Source organism: Panthera onca, chromosome E1 (genome assembly GCF_046562875.1).
Source record: "Panthera onca isolate mPanOnc1 chromosome E1, mPanOnc1 haplotype 2, whole genome shotgun sequence".
Taxonomy (NCBI): Eukaryota; Metazoa; Chordata; class Mammalia; order Carnivora; family Felidae; genus Panthera; species Panthera onca.
In genome coordinates, this window is record NC_138352.1 from 15410567 (window position 1) to 15430642 (window position 20076).

Genomic DNA, 20076 nt, shown 5'->3' on the forward strand with positions numbered 1-20076 from the left:
GAGGAAGCAGATCAGGATTTGAGGCAATTGAAGGGGCTGGGATCTTCAGGCCTGGCGTTAGAGAGGAGGAGGCTGCACCCAGAGGTCTGTGGGTTGTCTCTGTCTGGTTCCCTTCTAGACCACGGCCGAGGATAGGGCTGTGCAGGGTACATGTGCAGGGTAAGATTACCCAAGAGGGGTTACAGACAGACAGAGGAGTAGTTGTGGACCAGTGTTGGGGACCTGGGAACTCTGGCCCAGCCAGAGTAGACACGGCTTGTCAACACCTCGTTCACTCCCTGGGCATCCACCTAAGACCTGGAAAGTCTGATCCTTATAAGTCAGGGCCACTAGAGGCAAGCTTACTCTTCTCTCTCTGAAGCCCTAATAAAATGTACAGGGGTGAGAGTTCAGAGACCGAATCCCACTAAGTCAGAGGCCCTGGGGAAACACGATAAGTTTTGCACAGATAACCCTAAAAAAGCACAAAACCAAAACTAGACGAGTTTAAAATGATCAGTCAGTAATTAAACTGTCTACCAGAACAAACATCAACACTCTTCAGAGGAAGATAACAGAATCCAGACTTTCTATGGCATATCATCTGCAATGTTCAGTACACGTGAAAATTTTCTAGAAATGAAAAGAAACGGGCACCTGGCTGGCTCTGTGAGAGGGGCATGCAACTCTTGATCTTGGGATTATGAGCTCGAGCCCTACTTTGGGTGTAGACATTATTCAAAGAAATACTTTTTTTTTTAAAGTAAAAGAAATGAAAAGAAACAGGAAAATATTATCCACAGGCAAGGAAAAAGCAGCCAGTTAAAAAAAAGACTGTCTTGATTTACCAAACAAGAGTTTATTTTTTAAAAACTTTTAAAGTTTATTTATTTTGAGAGAGAGAGAGAGAGTGAATGCAAGTGGGGGAGGGGCAGAGGGAAAGCGAGGGAGAGAGAAAACCCCAAGCAGGCTCCATGCTGCCAGTGCAGAACCCGACACAGGGCTCGATCCCATGAACCAGGGGATCATGACCTGAGTTGAAATCAAGAGTCAGATGCTCTACCTACTGAGCCACCCAGGCCCCCCTATCAAACAAGACTTTAAAGCAGGTATTACAAACATGTTCAAAACGTTATGGGGCGCCTGGGTGGCTCAGTTGGTTGAGCGTCCGAGTCTTGATTTCCACTTGGCTCGGGTCATGATCTCCCGACTGTCGGGAGGACTCCCAGCTGCAGACGCACTGGCACGTGCTGGCTGAAAGCCGGAATGTTCCTCTCACAGCCACAAGTGCTCAGTAGGAACGCGACCGGCCTCGGCACGCTCGGCGTCACCGGCAATCGGTACCCACCAGGTCCGCGCTTCTCCACGCTCCCGTGTGACTTCAGGCCAGTGGCACGCGGGCAAAGGAATGTGTGTCCCTTCTGGGCCCCTGGTGGGCACGTCAGGCATCTCATCACTCTTGTCTCTGCCACTGTTCTGGCCGATGCTGGGCCGCTCGGAAACCACAGCTGCTGGGCCCAGGGGTAAGGGGCCGGGTCCTGACTCGCACAAGCCCCCGCGTGGTGTGGACAGACGCACGGTCAGGGTGCAGTCATTTCTGCCCGGCGCCGAGCCCGTCCTGACCAATGCTCCATGACGGCTTCTTGTTTTTTTAAGTAAAAGCAACGAATAATCTAATTCTAGCACTTGTTGAGAAGCCTTGTCCCCATCGGACTGCTCTGGGGACCGTGTTGGAAACCTTACAACGGTGCCCAGGAGCATCCGCGTCTGGGCTTCGCTCCGCACCTCCTGAGGCCGCCTGTCCACCTGCACCAGGGCCACGCTGTCTCGATTCTGTGGCTCCGCCCTGGGTCTTGAAGTCAGGCTGTGTGAGTCCTTCCACTTTGTCCTGTTCCCAGATTGCTCTGTGGATCCCACATGCTGAGCGTTTCCACATAGACTTTAGATTCAGCCGATTAATGTTTTTGTGTCGTGTTTGTCTGATTTTGGGGCCAGAGTCACGCTGGCCTCACAAAATAAGGGAAAACATCCCCTTCTTCTCTGTTTCCCGGAAGACTTTGTGTAATATTGATGTTACTCCTTCCTTGAATGTTTGGTAGAACTCACCAATGAAACCACCCGATCCTGGATATTTCCTTGTGGGAATGTTTTTGTTAATACATCGCAATTACGTAATACATATGGGCTGTTCCGATTTTGAATCTTATTGGCTCACTTTCTAAATAACGTCTTTATTGAGATATCATTTGTATCAAAAGGTGTATGGTTTGGGGCACCTGGGTGACTCAGCCGGTTGAGCGTCTGACTTCGGCCCGGGTTGTGATCTTGTGGTTTGTGAGTTTGAGCCCTGCTTCGGGCTGGCTGCTGTCGGCACGGAGCCTGCTTTGGGTCCTCTGTCCCCCTCTTTCTGCTCCTCCCTCACACCCTCTCCCTCAAAAATAAATAAGCATTTAAAAAAAGTGTATGGTTTCGAAGCGTGCAATTCAGTGGTGTTTATTATATTCGCAGAGTTGTGTAACCACTACCGCTGTCTAATCCCAGAAGGTTAATCCCCATTATGCACGGTGGGATGGAGTTGCCACAAATACAGAGTTAGCTAATACTGAGCCACTGTTCTTAGAGGAAGTGCACGCACGCAGGGGCACATGCATGCACACACAGGCATGTGCCTGCGGGCACACGTTACATAGATGGTAGGTAGCCCTGTAACTCAGAAAAACAACTCCTACTGGTGGATTCTATTTTACAGAAGAGAAAGTGAGGTTCAGAAACCTCGGGTGAACTTGTCACTCGGCCAACAGGTGCCAGAGTGGGGATTCACAGCTGGTGCACCTGGCCGGAGCCGCTCGCCCGCCTGCCTCTGCACCGAGGCTGTCTCCATCCCGGGGCCTCGCCTGGCTGGACCTCAGCGGGGCACGCGCAAACCTGGCGACTCGGTCATTATTCGCGTCTTCAAATGACCAGGAAAGCAAGCACTGATTTTGGGATTCCAAATGTCATGAAGCGAGCAACCTTTCAAACACAGAATCTGCCAACGCGTGTTCTCATTGTCCCGAGAAGGCCCGCACCCCATCGGCAGCCGCTCCCCGCACACTCCGAAAATTTACAAAATTTTGAACTTTTTCTGATTATACATCTACTGTGTGTCCATTATAACACATACTTTGTGGGGGGCCTGGGGGCCTAGCTCAGGTCATGATCCCCCAGTTCTGCGCTGACATCGAGGAGCCTGCTTGGGGTCCTCTCTCCCTCTCGCTCTCTGCCCCTCCCCCGCTTGCACCTTCTCGCTCAGAATCAACAGTGAAAAAAAGAAAGCTGCTGTTTGGTGGTGTCGCTGTCCCCGGGGGGCGGTTTTGAGCTCACTGAAATTCGTCAGTCCCACCTCTTGTTCGGACCCTCCCAGTTCTCCAGCCCTGACGGAGTGAAGTCTGGGGCCCCTCCCCGGCAGCCCCAGGTTCTGAAACCCATGACATTTGACCCTGTCCTTAGGGTGCGCTTTCCTCCTGGCCGTGTCCCAACGAATCACAAGCAGATATTACCTACGCACACAGCTGCACACACCTGCGTGGTTCTACACCATGTGCACATGCACACACATAGCCATTCACACTCACGTGCACACACACCCACGTACGGTCACGCACACTCCTTCCTGTGTATGCACACGCTCATCCATATACAGCCACGTACACATGTGCACACCTGGTATACTCGTGTACGCAGCCACGCACACGTGTGCACACCCACATACGCCCACGTACACGACTGCTTACATGTCTGCGCGTCCACAGTGTGCCGAGAAAGCAGGCGGAACAGGCAGGCGTGTGACCTGTTTGTCGTTCCCTGCGGGACCCCTCCCCCACGCCCTCACCAGACGCTCGGTTCACAGAGTCCCGAGGGCAGCCTCAGGCTTGGCCGGCAGGACTGCCTGGGATGGAGCCTCCTGGGGGCAGCGGCTGGAGGCCGTGTGGCCCCTCTGGAGCTGAGCCTCAGCCCCGAGGTGCCTTGCTGGTCCCTTAAGCCAACACAAGCCAAACGGAAAGTGAAGATCAAGCCTTTATTCACTTATGGCAACAGCACAGCAAGGGGCCGGAACGGAAGTGCCAGCTCCTGGTTCCACTCTCTGCTCCAGAAAAGGCACAGTCGGGGGTGGCATCTGCTGGGGAGGGGCTGCCGTGCTGCAGACGGACCCCAGACAAGAGGCTCCTGCTTTCTGGACTTGGCCGGGCTTGGGGGGAGGGGAGGGGAGGAAAAGTACTACATGGGGAGTCAGAGTGCAGAAATAAGGCCTCGGCCAAGAGCCCCCCCCTTGAGGAAATGGCCTCCGGATGGAGATGCCCTGGCAAGAAGTAAGCTGTGCCCCAAGCACAAGCACGGCCGGAGTCCTTACTGCAGCCGCCCTGAGACCACGGTGCCCTTGCTGGGCACCGAGCCTGGTGTGCGGAGGGCATTCCCCCAGGGACCTGCAAGAAAAGCCTCCACGCTGGCCTGTGGTCAGATGAAGGGTCCCGCATGTGACCCTGGCCTGGAACCCCCTCTCCAGCCCGGGGAGGAGGGCAGGACGGAGCCCTGGGTGCCGTAGGCCAGCCTCCTCCCAGGCCCCTTCCCGTGGGAGCAAGCCTTCAGGGCTGGGCTGGGCTGGGGGGAGGGGCAGTGTCTCCCCTTCCCACTTTCCAGGGCAGCCTGCACGTGGCACAGCCTGGACCCCTGGTCACCTGGCCCGCCAGGGGACCTGGGGGAGGCCTGCACGGCGCCCACATGTGGCTGTGGCCCTGGATGTGGCCGTGACCACCTGAGAGAGCCAAGGCCAGGAGGGGTCAGCATAGTTCCTGCTCCATGGGTTAGGAATCGAGGGTCACCGAGAGACGAGGTCACTCTGCTTGTGCACGGGACACCAGTCTGTGTCCGGGTAGAGAAGGCAGTGGACAGACTTAAACCTGGGAAGGGGACAGGGTGGTCAGGTCTGCCGGGGGTGGGGGTGTGGGTGGCGACAGAGCCCCTCCCCACTGCCCACTCACCGAGTGGGATCCTGCTGCAGGCTGAAGCCTCCTGCCACATTCACCACGTTACGTGGGTTCTCAGGACCCCCGTAGCTCAAGGTGACCTGGACGAGGGGAGGGGGCAGGTCACTGTCCCGGGACGAGCCCTTGCTGCCCCAGGAGTCCAGCCAGGAGCGGTGGCCCTGCGCTGGCTTCCCGGTCCCCCCAGGGCGGGCTCAGGAACAGCACGGAGGGGTGACTGCGCTGAGAGGTGAGGCTCACACAGAAGAGGAGGCTGGCATCCGGCTCAGGCAGGTGGCTGGTGCACGTGCGGGGGCAGCCCTGCTCAAGCCACCTGGCCCTTCCTCCGGCCCGGTCTGCGACGGCACTCGCCGCCTGGGCTGGCGCCTGCTGCCGTGGGCCCGTCCGCTGGGGAGGGCACAGCGGCTGTCCCTTCCAAACGAGCCAGCACACCCAAGGCCCTGGGGCCCAGCAGGCCAAACGCGGGTCTGCAGCAACTTCGCTGCGGTGCTGGGAAACCCTCCAGAGCCCTGGTCGGGGGCAAGGCCCCCGTGGTGAGGGCGCCGGGAGCACCCAGCGGGCCGTACCTGCTGCAGCACGGCGTCAGGCGGCAGCCTCTGCAGGTTCTCCAGGTGGGAGTGGAAGAGTGAGCTAGGCAGCAGGCGAGCACCCAGCAGCCCCTCCACGATGTAGCCCACCGTGCAGTCGTCCGGCAGCCGCACCCGCTCAGCAGTGCTCATGAAGCTGCCCAGGCTGGCAGGGGGCCGGGGGGAGCTGGTCAGGGCCCCCTCGGGCCTCAGCACCAGCACCTCGGGCCTCCCGGCACCCCTGTGCCCTCCACTCACCTGGCCCAGGGGCTCATCTTCAGAGCGAGCCCTCTGCTCAGGCAGAACCCGGCCCCACCGGTAGCGAACCAGAACTTGACTGTGGTCACCTGAGGAGGAGAAGGATACCAGTCGGGGTGTCGTCCTTGAACTGCCCACGCAAGTGGCAAAAGTGCCCCAGGGCACAAGAGAGCTTCTGCACCCCAGTCGCCCGGCGCCCCAGCTCCTCCCACCGCACCTCCTTGCTTGCCCGAGCTCTTGCAGTGACCCCCTGGGGGGGGGTCAGACACTGGCCCCCCAGCCTTTCCCCAGCAGACCTCCCCCCTCTCTCAGCTGTCGCCGTCAGGCCCAGGACTCACAGTTCCGCCTCCCTGGACTCTCTCGGCAGCCTCGATGGGGTGGTCGAGGCTGGGCCGCCCCAGGTAGACATCCTGGCTGGGCGAGAAAGTGGACAGCAGCTGGAGCAGGCCTTCGGGGTTCACGTAGTTGTCGTCATCCACATGGCAGAACCACCTGGGGGCAGTGGGGGAACTCTCACGAGTGAGGGGCTGGCACGGCTGGGGGCCTCCACACCCCTGGCCCGGGTGCGCGGGCCCAGCCTCAGCCCTGGGCTCTCCAAGGGGACACAGGGGCACGGCCACCACATACTTGCGTCCGGACTCGATGAACTTGTCGTACTCCACTGCCATCTTACAGCATAGCGCCTGACGGGTGTGCACAGCTGAGCAGTTGGTGTTGATGACGTGGCCGCCTGGCGGGTTGGAGAAACGGGGAGCCTGAGGGTCAGGGTGAGGCCTGCCGCCAGCCCACCCCGCAGAGATGAGGGCGAAACGTGGGTGTCCAAGCCGGCCTTGCCATCTTGTCCCGATCAAAGGCCCCAGGCCGGCTCTAACGACAGCCCTGGCCTGGCCTCACTTGCTGACCTTGTGGCTGAGCCCTCAGGCCCAGACAGGTGACGACCACTCGGAATCCCATGAGTGCAAAGCCACTCTGGGGTTGAGAGCCCGTGTGTGACTGCCAGGAAGGGATGGTTCCTTGCTGGAGTGCCTTCAGGGAATGTGGCTCCAGCCTGATGCCCTGGGACGCCTGCCCGTGGGTACATCGTGGCTGGCAGGGTGGGTCCCTGGGTGCTGGGCTGGTGGCAGGCAGGTGTCCTGGCTCTGTTCTCTACCAGCCGAGTGACTTAACTCCCGGACCTCTGCACCCAGCAGGGAGACAGGTGCCACTGGACCAGAGCACACATGTGAGGGGCCCTTGGGCACGCTGGCAGGGCCGGGCTGGGGAGGGCACTCACCTCCCTGGAGCTGTAGCTCAGGGTCGTCCCCATCGGTGAAGATGAATGTCTGCGGAGAGACAACCTGTGAGGCCCCAGGTGGACAAGGATGGGGTTGCAGAGATGGCCAGGTTGGGGTTGGGCTGGGGGAGAGGGGAGGGCGATCCGCAGCACCTCCTGGTGCTCCCACTGGATGTTTTTGGGGTCTCACTCCAGTGTCAGCTGAGCAAACCCACCCAGGTCTGGAGCATGGGAAGGGGCAGCAGGGTGTGGGTCCTGGGTCCCCACAGACTCAGAGCGAGGGTCTGGCCCTCCCTCTGGCGACACAGCAGTGGGTAGCGAGTCCTGAGGATGGTGTGTCAAGTCGCGGGCTGGGGGGGGGGAAGTCCTTGCGGGGACAGGGGTGCCAGGGGTCGCGGGTGGCTGCGGTCCTGGGTCGGGATCCTGGGCGGGGGGATCCCAGGGATGGGGGTCCCGAGGGCGGGGATCCAGGGGCGACGCCCACCTGCTGGCGGGCCCGGGAGATCCAGGTGCGCAGCAGCAGCCCGAGGCGTGGCCCGTGGTTCTTCTGGGTGGTCTTGACCGCGATGAAGACGTCGTCCGGCCGCAAGCGGGGGGCGGTGGCGAGTCGGCCGGGGGGCGCGCGCGGGCCGGGGCCCGGGGTCGGGGCCGGCGCGCGGGGCAGCGGCAGCGGCAGCGGCAGCAGCAGCAGCGCGGCCAGGGCCGCGGCCAGCGCGAGGCAGGCCCGGCACAGCGCCCCCCGCGCACGGCTCATGCGGCCGCGGGACCCGCCGGCTCCGCCCGGGCCAGGCCGCGCCGCGGCCCCTTTAAGAGCCGCCCCGCCCGCCGCGAGCCGGAAGCGCTGCCCCGGAAGCGGACGGCGCTGCCCCGGAAGCGGACGGCGCGCCGCGGCGGGGTGGGCGAAGATGCCGCTGCCGGTTCAGGTGTTTAACTTGCAGGTAACGAGCCGCGGCCGGCGGCCCCTCCGCACCCCCCCGACCTCCCCCGCCGCCGCCGCCGCCGCCGCCGCCGCCGCCGCCGGGGCCGGAGCCGGGCCCCCGCGCGGCCTCCCCTCCCCGCGGCCCGGCGGCCTCGCGCAGGGTCCCCGCCGTCGGCCCGGCAGGCGCGGCCGGGCGCTAACGCTCTTTCTCCCTTCAGCAGCAGGCCAGCTGTGTGTCAGGGTCGGGGGGTGCAGAGAGTCAGGACAGAATGAGGGATAGCCCGGCCCCCAGCTCGGCCTCCTCGTCAGTGACAGATCTGTACTGCACCCCTCACAGCAGTAGGTCAGACCTCTTCCTGCCGGGCACGGCCGGGGACTTCAGCCTGAGCGCCAGCCTGTCGGCCTGTACGCTGCTTTATGAGGTACCTTCCAGGACAGGGGGCCCAGGAGCGAGCGAGCGAGCGCGGGAGGGGGGCAGAGCCCCGCCCGCCGGGCCGGCCGGCAGCGCAGGAGGGTCCCCGAGGTGACGCCTCCCCGCCCCCCCCCCCTCCGCGGGCTCCCGGTCCTGCGGCCCCCGCGGCCCCCGCGGCCCCCGCGGCCGGGGCGCTCCCGGGCGGAGGCCGCGCCCGCTTCTTCCTTAGGGCTCGGAGGAGGCTGCGTCAGGACGGCGGCTGGGAAAGAGCAGGGCCGGGGGAGGGGGGCCCGGGGCAGCGGCGCCCCGCTGTCCGCTTCCCGCGCCGGAGCCGGGCGGTTAACGTGGCCGCTGGGGGCTGTCTGTCCACCAGCCAGCCGGTCGTGCGCGGGGCGGCCTTGGAGACGGGCCTGGAGACGGGCCGGGGGTGGGGAGGGGCAGGGATGGCCGGCTCTCGGGGACAGGATCCCGCCAGGGAGACAGCACGGCGGGCAGAGGTGACCTCAGGGCGCAGTGAGGGCTCCTCGCCCAACCCTGGCCGCCCGGCTCGAGGTGCCAAGGTCCTCCCCCGTGTTGCAGGGGGCCGTGGAGCCCATGCAGATCGACGTGGATCCCCAGGAGGACCCGCAGAACGCACCCGATGTCAACTACGTGGTGGAGAACCCCACCCTGGTATGGAGCCCGGGGGGCGCTTCCAGGGGTGGGCAGGAGGGGACTGACACCTTGGCCGCGCTCCCCACTCTGGCCGTGTTTTCCTCGGACCCAGGAACCTTAGGGCTGTCCCGCTGCCCACTTAAAAAGGGTGGTAGCCCAGCTGGAGACCGTGCGCCCTGCTTCTCTCCCACGTGGAAGAGCCCACCGGCCACGCCACTGTGCATCTTGCCTCACACTGAGGACAGGTCTTCCTTGGGGCTCGACCCATAGAGCACTGCTGCTTTACCGTTAACCCCGGGGACCGGCAGGAGCGAGGGGTGCCCCTCCGGCTCTGGCCGTGCACCTCCTCAGCCCCCGGGGCAGAGCTCTACCCCAGGTGGCCATTTCTAGAACTGAGTAGTGGTCGGTGCCCACACGTGCATGGGGCCTCTTGGACACGGGAAGAGGGTCTGTATTTGGGTCCTGTCCTTGCCAGGGCCTGGGACCTGGGGTCCCGCCGGGCACAGTCTCCATCCGCTCCCCCCACCCCACATCAGGATCTGGAGCAGTATGCGGCCAGCTACAGCGGGCTTATGCGCATCGAACGGCTGCAGTTCATTGCTGACCACTGCCCCCCGCTGCGGGCGGAGGCCCTGAAGATGGCCCTCTCCTTTGTGCAGAGGACCTTCAACGTGGACATGTACGAAGAGATCCACCGGAAGCTCTCGGAGGCCACCAGGTGAGGGCAGGGTGGGAGTAGGCACCAGGACCCGGGCATCGTGTGTCCTCCTCGGGAGCAGCCCAGGCAGGGGGCCCTTCCTGTGCCCCCGCGACCCCTGACACCACCCCCGTGAGGACACTTAGTAGCAGCACCGCCTCTGTGCGGTGACCCGGCCGTCCTTGTTGAAAAGCCAGGCGGGGCAGCAAATGGCAAGACGGACTAGGTTCTCCCTCTTCCCGCTGCGTGGTCGTCACTGTTGTCTTGGACTTTTCTGTGTGCGGCGACGTGCGGTTATTCTGACGTCAAGCTCGTGGAGACGACAGTTCCTCGCAGCTCGGCGCGGCTGCAGGACTCCTTTCCCGTGGGGCGCCCGCGCCAGGCTGAGGGCCCCTGTGTTCCTGCGCTGGCCGGGGGCTCCCCCCGTAGTGGCTGGGTCAGGGCGAGGGGCCCCTGACGGCCAGGTCCTACGCAGGGAGCTGCAGAACGCGCCTGACAGCATCCCCGACGGTGGCGTGGAGCCGCCGCCCCTCGACACGGCCTGGGTGGAGGCCACGCGGAAGAAGGCCCTGCTGAAGCTGGAGAAGCTGGACACGGACCTCAAGAACTACAAGGGCAACTCCATCAAGGAGAGTATCAGGTGCTGCTCGCGGGACGCAGGGGAGGCGGGCGGCCCGGCCGCGTGGCCCTGGGCCCAGCTCGCTCATGTCTGGGCCCACAGGCGCGGCCACGACGATCTGGGCGACCACTATCTTGACTGCGGGGACCTCAGCAACGCCCTCAAGTGTTACTCCCGGGCCCGGGACTACTGCACCAGCGCCAAGCACGTCATCAACATGTGCCTCAACGTCATCAAGGTGGGTCCTGCCGCGGCCGGGTGCGCTCCGGGAGGGGCTGCGGGGCAGCAGCGCGCCTGGGCCAGCAGGGGGCGCCCCGGGCTGAGTCCACCCCGCCCGCACGCCCGCCAGGTCAGCGTCTACTTGCAGAACTGGTCTCACGTGCTCAGCTACGTCAGCAAGGCGGAGTCCACTCCCGAGATTGCCGAGGTAACGCCGACTCCGCGCCCGACCTGCCTCCTCAGACCCTGCCCCCGGGACCCCTGACCCCTGACGCCCACGGGCCTCCGTCCTCGGCAGTCTGCCCTTGTCCCTCTGAGGCTGGGGCGGCGCCCCGGGGAAGCACGAGGGTGTGGAGGGTTTTGGTGGCTCACGTGCTCGACTTTCCCCTGCAGCAGCGTGGGGAGCGGGACAGCCAGACCCAGGCTATCCTCACCAAGCTCAAGTGTGCTGCAGGTGAGGGCCCTGGGGCGCGAGGACACCACCGTTGCCCCCCGGGCTGGGGGTGGGCTCGTCGAGTCTCAGAGCCCGGTCAGGAGCCTCATCACACGCATGGCCCCAGGTGATGCCTGTCTCCTCAGGTTCTGCCGGGGTGTGGCCCGTGGGCAGAGGCTCAGGCATTGCTCTCAGCTGCCATCACTTCTGGGCCCCTGCTCAGCCTGGGAGGGCTCAGCCTAGGAGTCCTTTGCAGGAGTGACCACACCTGTGCACAGCTTCCCCGGGCCCTTGATCCAGGAGGGTGCAGAGTCGGAGCTCATGGGCGCGGTCCCATCTTGATAGCCGGAATTCCTGTCCCAGACGGAGGAGCGGTGGGGTGGGAGGGGCTGGGGCTGATGGCCCGGTGAGGCTCTGGCAGCTTCCTCCGGGCCCTGGCTTCATTCTACCTCCCCACCCCTAGGCCTGGCCGAGTTGGCTGCTCGAAAGTACAAGCAGGCCGCCAAGTGCTTTTTGCTGGCTTCGTTCGATCACTGTGATTTCCCCGAGGTGAGGAGCGTGAGGGTCTCTGGGGAGGAGCCCTTGCTGGGACTTGGAAAGCAGGGGGCGGGCTCGTGGGTTGGGCTCTTTACTGAGGGGTATCCCCCAGCGGAGTCCTCGGCAGTCTTTGAGTGGGTGGCAGGCAGGGCAGGGGTGACCCAGCCTCGCCTCTGGGCCGCCCCCTCGCATTGCGTCCGGACCGTCAGTGACCCTGGGCATCTGGATGCAACTCCTTTCCTGCCCTTCAGCTGCTTTCCCCCAGCAACGTGGCCGTCTATGGCGGCCTGTGCGCCCTGGCCACCTTTGACCGCCAGGAACTGCAGCGCAACGTCATTTCCAGCAGGTGCGTGCGGGGTGGGTGCTGGTCCCGCAGCCTGTCCCTCTGGGGGGCCCACTCTCTGGTCCTGCGTCTGCCTGGCCCGGCCCTTCCCCTCCCCTCCCTTCTCCTCCCCTCCCCTCCCCTCCCCTCCCCTCCCTTCTCCTCCCCTCCCCTCCCCTCCCTTCTCCTCCCCTCCCCTCCCCTCCCTTCTCCTCCCCTCCCCTCCCTTCTCCTCCCCTCCCCTCCCCTCCCCTCCCCTCCCTTCTCCTCCCCTCCCCTCCCCTCCCTTCTCCTCCCCTCCCCTCCCCTCCCTTCTCCTCCCCTCCCCTCCCCTCCCTTCTCCTCCCCTCCCCTCCCTTCTCCTCCCCTCCCCTCCCTTCTCCTCCCCTCCCCTCCCTTCTCCTCCCCTCCCCTCCCCTCCCCTCCTCTCCCTTCTCCTCCCCTCCCCTCCCCTCCCCTCCCTTCTCCTCCCCTCTCCTCCCTTCTCCTCCCCTCCCCTCCCCTCCCTTCTCCTCCCCTCCCCTCCCTTCTCCTCCCCTCCCCTCCCTTCTCCTCCCCTCCCCTCCCCTCCCTTCCCCGAAGCCTGAGGACTGCCACGCTCAGGGCTGTGGGCCCCCTCCGTCGGCCTTGGGAGCGGGTGCGCAGGTGTGGGGCCAGCTCTGAGGGTCTGCACCCGCAGCTCTTTCAAGTTGTTCTTGGAGCTGGAGCCGCAGGTCCGGGACATCATCTTTAAATTCTACGAGTCCAAGTACGCCTCGTGCCTCAAGATGCTGGATGAGATGAAGGTGAGGGGCCTGCCGGATCTGGAGGGCGGTCAAGGCAGAGGGCCAGGGGCAGCTGGGGGCTGACCGGTCTCTTCACCAGGACAACCTGCTCTTGGACATGTACCTGGCTCCCCACGTCAGGACCCTCTATACCCAGATCCGCAACCGCGCCCTCATCCAGGTAGACGTGGGGGGGGACAGACTCGAGCTGGGGTGCCTCGCACGGGGCTGGGGGCCACGGGAAGCTGACGCGCCCTCTGCCCGCAGTACTTCAGCCCCTACGTGTCTGCTGATATGCACAAGATGGCTGCGGCCTTCAACACCACCGTGGCGGCCCTGGAGGACGAGCTGACGCAGCTCATCCTGGAGGGGCTCATCAACGCCCGCATCGACTCCCACAGCAAGGTGGCCACGCTCGGGCCAAGGTCGCGGGTGCGGGGAGGGATCCCTGAGGCCTGATGGGCGCTACCGAGCCCCATCCCTCCACAGATCCTGTACGCTAGGGACGTGGATCAACGCAGCACCACGTTCGAGAAGTCCCTGCTGATGGGGAAGGAGTTCCAGCGTCGTGCCAAAGCCATGATCCTGCGGGCGGCCGTGCTGCGCAACCAGATCCATGTCAAGGTGAGGGCGGGGCGGCCCTGGCGTGTGGGAGCGGTGGGGCGGGCACACATTCGCCTGCCAGGCTGAGCAGCGGTGTCCCCACCGCAGTCCCCTCCCCGCGAAGGGAGCCAAGGGGAGCTGACGCCGGCCAACAGCCAGTCGCGAATGAGCACCAACATGTGAGAGTACCCAACAGCCTCCGGGACAGACGGTCTGTGCCCACCCCCTCCCTCCTCCTCGGACTTGGACACGTGGGCTTCCCGTCACTTGAGATCCTTCTGGAGGTGCCACCTGTGACCCCCACCCCCCCGGGTTTCCATGTCTAGCTTCTTGTGCTCCTTTCACCCTGTTGTGCCCTGTGCTGGGGGCCCTGGCCACACGGACTGCTGGTCAAGGCCCTTCCCGGAAAGACCTGCGGGGCTCACCTGTGCAGCGCGCCCAGAGCCCCCACCCAGTGGCACTGCCTCCCCACCCCTGCAGACGTCCCACCTCCATCCATTAAAGGGCCGCCTGAGAACATGCCCCTTGTGCCATTCCTTCCCGCTCAGTGGGTTTCTAAGGCTCCTCCGGGAGGGCAGGGGCCGGGCCTGGTCCTTCCTTGGCCTCCATCCCTCAGCCAGGCAGGGTGGCAGGGAGGGAGCCGAGGCCAGCCAGCTGCTGTTAGGGAAAGTTTCCTGCAGCAGAAGGTTCCTTGTTCTGCAGGCCCCCCCACCCCACCTTCTCCGGCACTCCAAACACATCTTTGAAATGATTTATTGTTCGCTTTTGAACACACACGTTGCTAGGAGGGGGCAGGTCCAGCCTGGGAGCCTGCTCCCCGGTGCAGCATTTCCGGGCTCCCGGTGCAGGAGAGGGCAAGACCAGCTCATCCTTCCGTGTGTGGAGTAGCGGGAGATTCCCTGAGTAAAGGCGTTTCCTCCGGCGGGACGTGGTGAGGCTTCAGCAGCAGCCCCGGGGCCTCGGGTGGGGGGCTGCATGTCGGGCTCCAGCCGCCCTTCAGGCCAGGGCGCCGCCCACCACCTCAGGAAAGCTGCCTGGCCCCCTTCCAGGCCAGAGACTTCTCCAATTTGGTTTTAAAGAGCAATCCGTGACCTGGCAGAGAAGCAGGAGGGAAGTGGGGCTCAGGAGGCCAAGGGTCCCACTGTCCCCCCGGGGGACCAAGGGAGACGTGCTGATGGCAGCAGGTGCCCCTCACCTGGGCAATCTGCGGCCTCTCTGAAAGCTCGCTTCTTGCAGCAGCCCCGGCACAGGTTGAACACGCATCTGTTGCCCTGGACACAGGAGGGCTGGTGGGCCTGAGCAGGCTCCCCGGGAGTACCAGATGGCTACACCCCTGGCCAGGGCGCGTCCCGAGGCCGGGCAGAGTCGGCCTCCCCGAGTGGCTAAGCCACTTCAAGCTGCACCCTCGACAGACGGGCAGGGGGCCGCTCCCGCAGGTCCTGGGCAGCCCGGGGACCCCCCTGCCCACTACCTGCTGAGGCCGAGCTCTGCTCTGGGAGGCATGGTCAGACTCACCTTTGGGTTTCCACACTGGTCACACTTTGCATATTTTGCTGAGAAAAGAACAAAAGCAGACGTTGGTTGAGGTGAACCCATCCCCCAACGGCCACTTACACACGGAGTCCCCGGTGGGAGTTCTGCCTGCTGCGGCCACCCAGGCGGTTCGAGGAGGGCGGGCGCAGCAGTCCCTCGTCCCCCCCCGGGGCCCCCATGGTTCTCCGGGTGTTCGCCACTAGAAGGGCTTTCTCAGGAAGGTGGCCCCAGAACCCAGCTCTGCCCCTCAAGTGGCTGCAGGAACGCACGGGGAGGGCACAGAGCCCCTCGCGCTGCTTTCCTCTGTAGCCATCAGAGCCACCCGTCCCTGGCAAGGGGAACAGCTCACGCTTCAGCGAGGGGTCGAAGGTCTTGTGGGGGTTCCTCAGCTGCTTCTTCTGCTTGTTCTTGGACAGGACATCTGTGCCAGCCTCCTCTTCCTCCAGGGCCCGCTTGCTGCGGGCAGCCCCGTTCTCCTTGCTCCCTTCCCTGGGCCTGAAAGGGAAGGGGGGTGGGCAGGGCCGGGGGCACCCGTGAGAGGCGACCCGCCAGCCCAGGCCCATGGCGAGGAAGTGCCCGCGAGTCCCCGGTGGCCTCAGCAGCTTGGCTCTTGGGTCGCTCAGGCTGTGGCTGGGCCTGAGTGGCCACAGATGACAGCCAGCCTCACCTGCAAGAACCCGGGGGAAGCTCAGGGTGTCAAACCTCGTCCCCAGAACAAACGCACCCGGGATCAGAAGCACTTAAAAAGAATCAATCCCCTCGTAGACAGAAAAAACATAAAACCGAAGCCCCCGCCGACAGAGAAGCAAACGTGACACCAAGGGATGGAGCCGCCAGCACCCCCCACCCTCCAGGGCTGCAGAGGGGAGGCCCGGCCCCCGGGGCTGGTGTGAGGCTCACCCTGGCCGGAAATAGGGCTGACAGATCCAGTGGAAGAAAGGCAAGCCGCCAGGGGGCTTCTCTCCCTCCTTCTGCCTGGACATATCCTCCTGCAAAAGCCCAGAGAGCCCTGCGTCGTGGAGCCCGAGCCCCCGAGCCCTCCCGCCTGCAGCCGCCCTGCCGGCCCCAGCACCTGCCTGACACCGCAGCTTCAGCTCCTGGCTCACGGCCGCGACGCCCTCCAGGGTCTTCGCTTTGGCGAGCTCCTCCCGAAGCTGCCGGTGCACCTGCAGCCTGAGCCAGAGGCGCTGTCACCTGCGGCGGCCAGTCCCGAGGCAGAGCTCCCCCAGGCGCGGCTCAGACCCAGCGGTGTGTGCCTCGGGGGGGGGGGGGGGGGGGACTCACGTGTGGTGCCACAGCTTGAAGAGGTGGGCCCGGACGCAGGACAGGGGGCAGGGGTGCTGCCGCACGATGTCCAGGTATTCCTCGGCCAGCTCCCACACGGCAGGGCTGCGGCCCTCAAACAGGGCGGGGTTGTGCAGGTTGCCCTCTGCGGGTGGGGGGGGCGGGGGTGGGCTTGCAGCTGCCGGAGAGACGCCCCCTCCCCTGCCGGGCTGGGCCCACCGCCTCCCGCCCCCACCTGCGCTCATGACCCCCTGCACTCCCGTGTCCCGGATGCAGCGCTCCACGTCCTGCAGGCACTGGATGTTCCCGTTGGCAAACACGGGGATGGTTACCGCCTTCCTGTCGGGGGCAGGTGGGCGCACGCTCAGGAACACCCTGTCCCCTCAGCCGCGGGGGCGGCGCCCCAGCACGTGGCCTCTTCTGGCCGCGAGGCTCCCTACCTGCCCTGGCCACCTCGTCCCCACCCCACCCCGCCTCCCCCCAGCACCCAAATGGCTGGGCACCTGGCTTCAGGGCCGGGCGGCACGTCTGTCCCCTCATCCGCCCGCCCTCCACCCCTGCCCACTCACCGCACAGCCTTGATATGCTCCCAGGACGCGGTGCCCGACAACGGCCCCTTCTGCTCCTTGGTGCGCCCGTGCACGGTCAGCAGCTAGAACACGGCAACGCCCGGGCTCTACCCTGCTCGTGGCCACACACCCCGGGCCGACCCCAGGGGAACCCCCTTGCTTTGGCATCGGCTTCCCCCGCAGAGCAGAGCAAAGGCAGCCTTGCATCCAGCTGGCGCAGCGTCTGCCCGCGTCCCCGGGGTGGAGGCTGGTGGGCTGCCGCCCGGAGCTCCCGTGTCCCACGGACCCACCCAGGATGCAGAGCCGAGAGGCCCAGTCTTGGCCAAAAGTGGCAGCACCCCCGAGCCCAACTCCAAACGTGTGAGGGAAGGCCGGGCCAGCACCCACCTGACCTCAAGGCTGGTGGCAGGTGGGGAGAAGTGAGCTGGGACTCGTCCACCCTACTCAGGCCCCACCCATGGTCACCACGATTCTAGTTCGCCCCAGAGAGTTCGCTCAAGGGGGTTCCTGGGGTCCAGGAGCCTCCACACCTGCTTTCAGGTGCAGGGGACACGGGACAGGGGAATAGCGCTCGGCCCTGTGAGCCCACGGCCCGCCTACCTGACAGCCGGCCTTTTCCAGCATCTGAGCGTACTTGACGGTCTTGTCAATCTCTGGGAAGACACGGATTTTGCACGTGACGGGGACAGAGAGCTTCTCATGTGCCAGCAGAACTGCGAAAACAACAACCGCCTTCTGAGAAGCATGGTGTGCACCTGCAGGCAGGCTACAGGCAGCGGAGACCCGCCTCCGTCCACCAGGGCACTGGAGGGGTGGGGACCGGGTGGGGACACCTCCCTCTCCCTCCTGCACCTATGGCTCCGGGCAGAGCCCCTCCTGCAGCAGCGAGAGCACTGGGGCCGGGACTTGCCTGCCAAGGTCTCAGGGCCACTTCACCAACTACGCCCCAACCTGACTCCCCACCTGTGCCCAGGGCCAACTCACTCATTCTCTGGAGCAGGTCCCACTCCTCCTGCAGGAAGGCCCCGTAGTGACCTGCATGAGACAGGCACGGCCATTAGCACCCATCCTCCTCCCGCGGCCACACACGGCACGAGCACCCCCCACCCCCACCCCAAGCCATCCAGAGGGGCAGCAACAATCAGGGAGGTGAGCAGTGGGGGCAGGTTGCCCAGCAGAACACCCACCCTCCATGGTTTCTCACCAGCCAGCAACCCCTCGGGCTCAGTGAAGAAAGTGTGAGCCCCACGCCCGGCGGTATAACCTCCTTTCAGCAAAGCCCGTTTACCCAGATGGAGCCCAGTGACTCCCGGGCACTAAGGGAAGTGACAGCCTGAGAGCCAGCAAACCCTGTCCCTCCAGCGCTGGAGAAGAGCCACCTCCAGAGGGAGCAGCAAAGGGCTGGGACACCACCTGAGCTGCCACTGCCATCGGAGCAGGGTCAGCCACACCCTGGCCTCCATCCGGGCACCCTGTGGGTGCTCAACACAGGAACCCAGAAAGGAACTCACCTCGCTTGGCTATCATCTGCGGGCAACCCAAATTCAGGTCGACGGCATCACAGTAATCCTGGGCCAGGAGAGCCGCCTGGACAAACACCTCTGGGTCATTGGCACAGAACTGGAAAACACGTACAAGTTGCCACGAACCTGAACCTGATACCCTAGACCCCCACAGGGGTTCACACTTGACCCAGTGGAGACAGGATCCCAGGGTTGCCTGCAGGATGTCATCCCGTCCTAAGCGTTTATATTTGGTGGGTTCCCATGTCACAAGGAGTCGTCACAGGATCACATAATGTCTCAATTGTAGCAAAGTTGGGATCATGGATTCTACACAGCGCAGAACGTTCTTCCCAACCCTTGGCTAGAGCGCGGTGACAGCCGGCCAGTGGTGTCAGGGGCTGCGAATCTTCCAGGGCACCCAAAGTGTCCCTTCCAAACCGGGCCACCTCCAGGGAGGGGTAAATGTCTTGAGACCGGCCGCAGGTGCCCTCGGAAGCCAGGTGCTTGAGCACCACGCCCCCGCCCCTCCCCTCGGCCGCCACCCCGCCCACCTGCACGATGAGCGGCCGGTCCTCGGGGCACACTTCGCAGTACAGGTTGTCCTTCCGGTAGTTGGCGTCGCGCACGAAGACCTGGGCGTGCAGCATGGGCGTGTAGCAGAGCTGGGCCCCGTGCCGGCGGCTCAGCAGCCTCCAGGCCAGCTCGCTCTGGTCCACCATGGGCGCCACCACGTGGCGAGCCCCCCCCAGGGTGCGGCTCCAGAACTCGAAGCCCTGCAGCTTCGGCATCGTCCGCACACTGAAGGGGGAGACGGAGGGCTCAGCCGCAGGCGGCGGGGCGCCACGCCCGGGGACGGCGCCGACCTCCCCGAGGCCGCTCCAGCGCAGCCTGACGGCCACACACTGGGACATCAAGGGCAGCCGTGTGCGCGGCCCCGAGCTGAAGCCCCAGGGCCTTCGCCCCTGCGCGCCGCGGCTCCGGTCGGGAGGGCCGCCCCGCCCGCCTCCCTCCTCACAAAGGCGGCTCCTGCTCCGCGGGAGAGGGCGGGAAGCGGGAAGGCTCCTTGTCCGGGCAGGCTCGGCTGTGCCGGCCCCACACCCTCGCCAGCCCCGCGGGCCGCGAGGCCAAGCCACTGGCTCGGGCGCCCGCCGCGCGTTCCCGGACACCCGGAAGCCACAGGGAAAAGCCCCCGAAGAGGCCGGGGCGCCGCGGCGTCACCGCACGACACCCACCTGCGCCCGGGCCCTCCCGGACCGCCGCCAGGGCCTCTGGGCGCCAGGGCGCGGCGCGGGCTCCCTCGGGGCCCGTCAGGCCGCCACGCCGGGGCCGCCGCCCGGCCCAGGGCTCCGCGCCGGGGCCGCCGGAAGGTGCCTCCGCCAGGGCGGTCCGGGCGGCCCCGCGGTGCGGCGGGAAACGCGTCCCGGGGAAACCGCGCCAGGCCGCGACGGGGCCCGCCCCGCGAGGTCGGAGGTCAGAGGCCCGAGGTCGGCCGGGCCCCGCCACGCCTCGCTCGGGCGGTGGGAGTGGCGCGCCGACCGCGGGCGCCAAGGCCCGGCCGGCGCCCGCTTTCGTCTCCGAGCTCCGCCTCTCTCTTCCAAGGGGGCCGCAGGCCCCCGCCCCGGCCCTGCGCACGGAGGCCGCGGCGAGTCCCCCGCTCGCGCGCCGCCGGCCGGAAGTGCTGCTTTACGCGAGGCCACACCCCCGCACTTCCGGGCTCCGGCCCAGGCCGAGAGCGAGGCTGAGCCGCGGGAAACCCGGGGCGTCCCCGGCGCCGCGCACGCGCAGAGCGCCCCCCGCCGCGGGAATCTGGCGCAGGCGCACCTAGAAGCCCCCACTTCGCGGGGGCCGCGGCGAAGCTGTGTCCGGGCGTCCCGGTCGGCAGTCTTGCCTCCTGGCGGCCCCGCCGAAG

General features: G+C 65.2%; 3 protein-coding genes across 9 annotated transcripts; 1 reads left to right on the plus strand and 2 right to left on the minus strand.

Moving 5' to 3' along the window:
- Window positions 1–4022: 4022 nt before the first annotated feature.
- On the minus strand, window positions 4023–7851 carry RFNG (RFNG O-fucosylpeptide 3-beta-N-acetylglucosaminyltransferase). Of its 2 annotated transcripts, XM_060645096.3 has the most exons (9): window positions 7582–7851; window positions 7098–7146; window positions 6452–6554; window positions 6163–6316; window positions 5825–5913; window positions 5567–5732; window positions 5241–5387; window positions 4998–5083; window positions 4023–4916 (listed from the first exon to the last, which is right to left on the minus strand). In XM_060645096.3, the coding sequence occupies exons 1-9, from the start codon at window positions 7849–7851 to the stop codon at window positions 4835–4837; spliced, it is 1146 nt and encodes a 381-aa protein (XP_060501079.1). In that variant the 3' UTR covers window positions 4023–4834. The 2 variants fall into 2 exon arrangements, with proteins under 2 accessions (XP_060501079.1, XP_060501080.1); XM_060645097.3 differs by lacking the exon at window positions 5241–5387.
- Window positions 7852–7914: 63 nt separating this feature from the next.
- GPS1 (G protein pathway suppressor 1) lies at window positions 7915–13797 on the plus strand. 5 transcript variants are annotated; one of them, XM_060645094.3, is made up of 15 exons: window positions 7933–8035; window positions 8354–8438; window positions 9008–9100; window positions 9619–9800; window positions 10255–10419; window positions 10501–10636; window positions 10748–10825; window positions 11011–11071; window positions 11514–11599; window positions 11839–11933; window positions 12589–12694; window positions 12774–12854; window positions 12941–13078; window positions 13163–13297; window positions 13385–13797. In XM_060645094.3, the coding sequence occupies exons 3-15, from the start codon at window positions 9023–9025 to the stop codon at window positions 13457–13459; spliced, it is 1416 nt and encodes a 471-aa protein (XP_060501077.2). In that variant the 5' UTR covers window positions 7933–8035; window positions 8354–8438; window positions 9008–9022; the 3' UTR covers window positions 13460–13797. The 5 variants fall into 5 exon arrangements, with proteins under 5 accessions (XP_060501075.2, XP_060501076.2, XP_060501077.2 ...); XM_060645090.3 differs by having other exon boundaries at window positions 7988–8035; window positions 8235–8438; XM_060645091.3 differs by having other exon boundaries at window positions 7988–8035; window positions 8235–8438; window positions 11014–11071.
- Window positions 13798–14013: 216 nt separating this feature from the next.
- DUS1L (dihydrouridine synthase 1 like) lies at window positions 14014–19847 on the minus strand. 2 transcript variants are annotated; one of them, XM_060645095.3, is made up of 14 exons: window positions 19400–19846; window positions 18719–18965; window positions 18174–18282; window positions 17647–17697; window positions 17263–17375; window positions 16663–16745; window positions 16329–16432; window positions 16094–16238; window positions 15886–15982; window positions 15710–15798; window positions 15159–15304; window positions 14792–14829; window positions 14472–14547; window positions 14014–14368 (listed from the first exon to the last, which is right to left on the minus strand). In XM_060645095.3, the coding sequence occupies exons 2-14, from the start codon at window positions 18953–18955 to the stop codon at window positions 14298–14300; spliced, it is 1359 nt and encodes a 452-aa protein (XP_060501078.1). In that variant the 5' UTR covers window positions 18956–18965; window positions 19400–19846; the 3' UTR covers window positions 14014–14297. The 2 variants fall into 2 exon arrangements, 1 of the variants encoding a protein (XP_060501078.1); XR_009613981.2 differs by having other exon boundaries at window positions 14340–14368; window positions 15882–15982; window positions 19400–19847.
- Window positions 19848–20076: the final 229 nt, after the last annotated feature.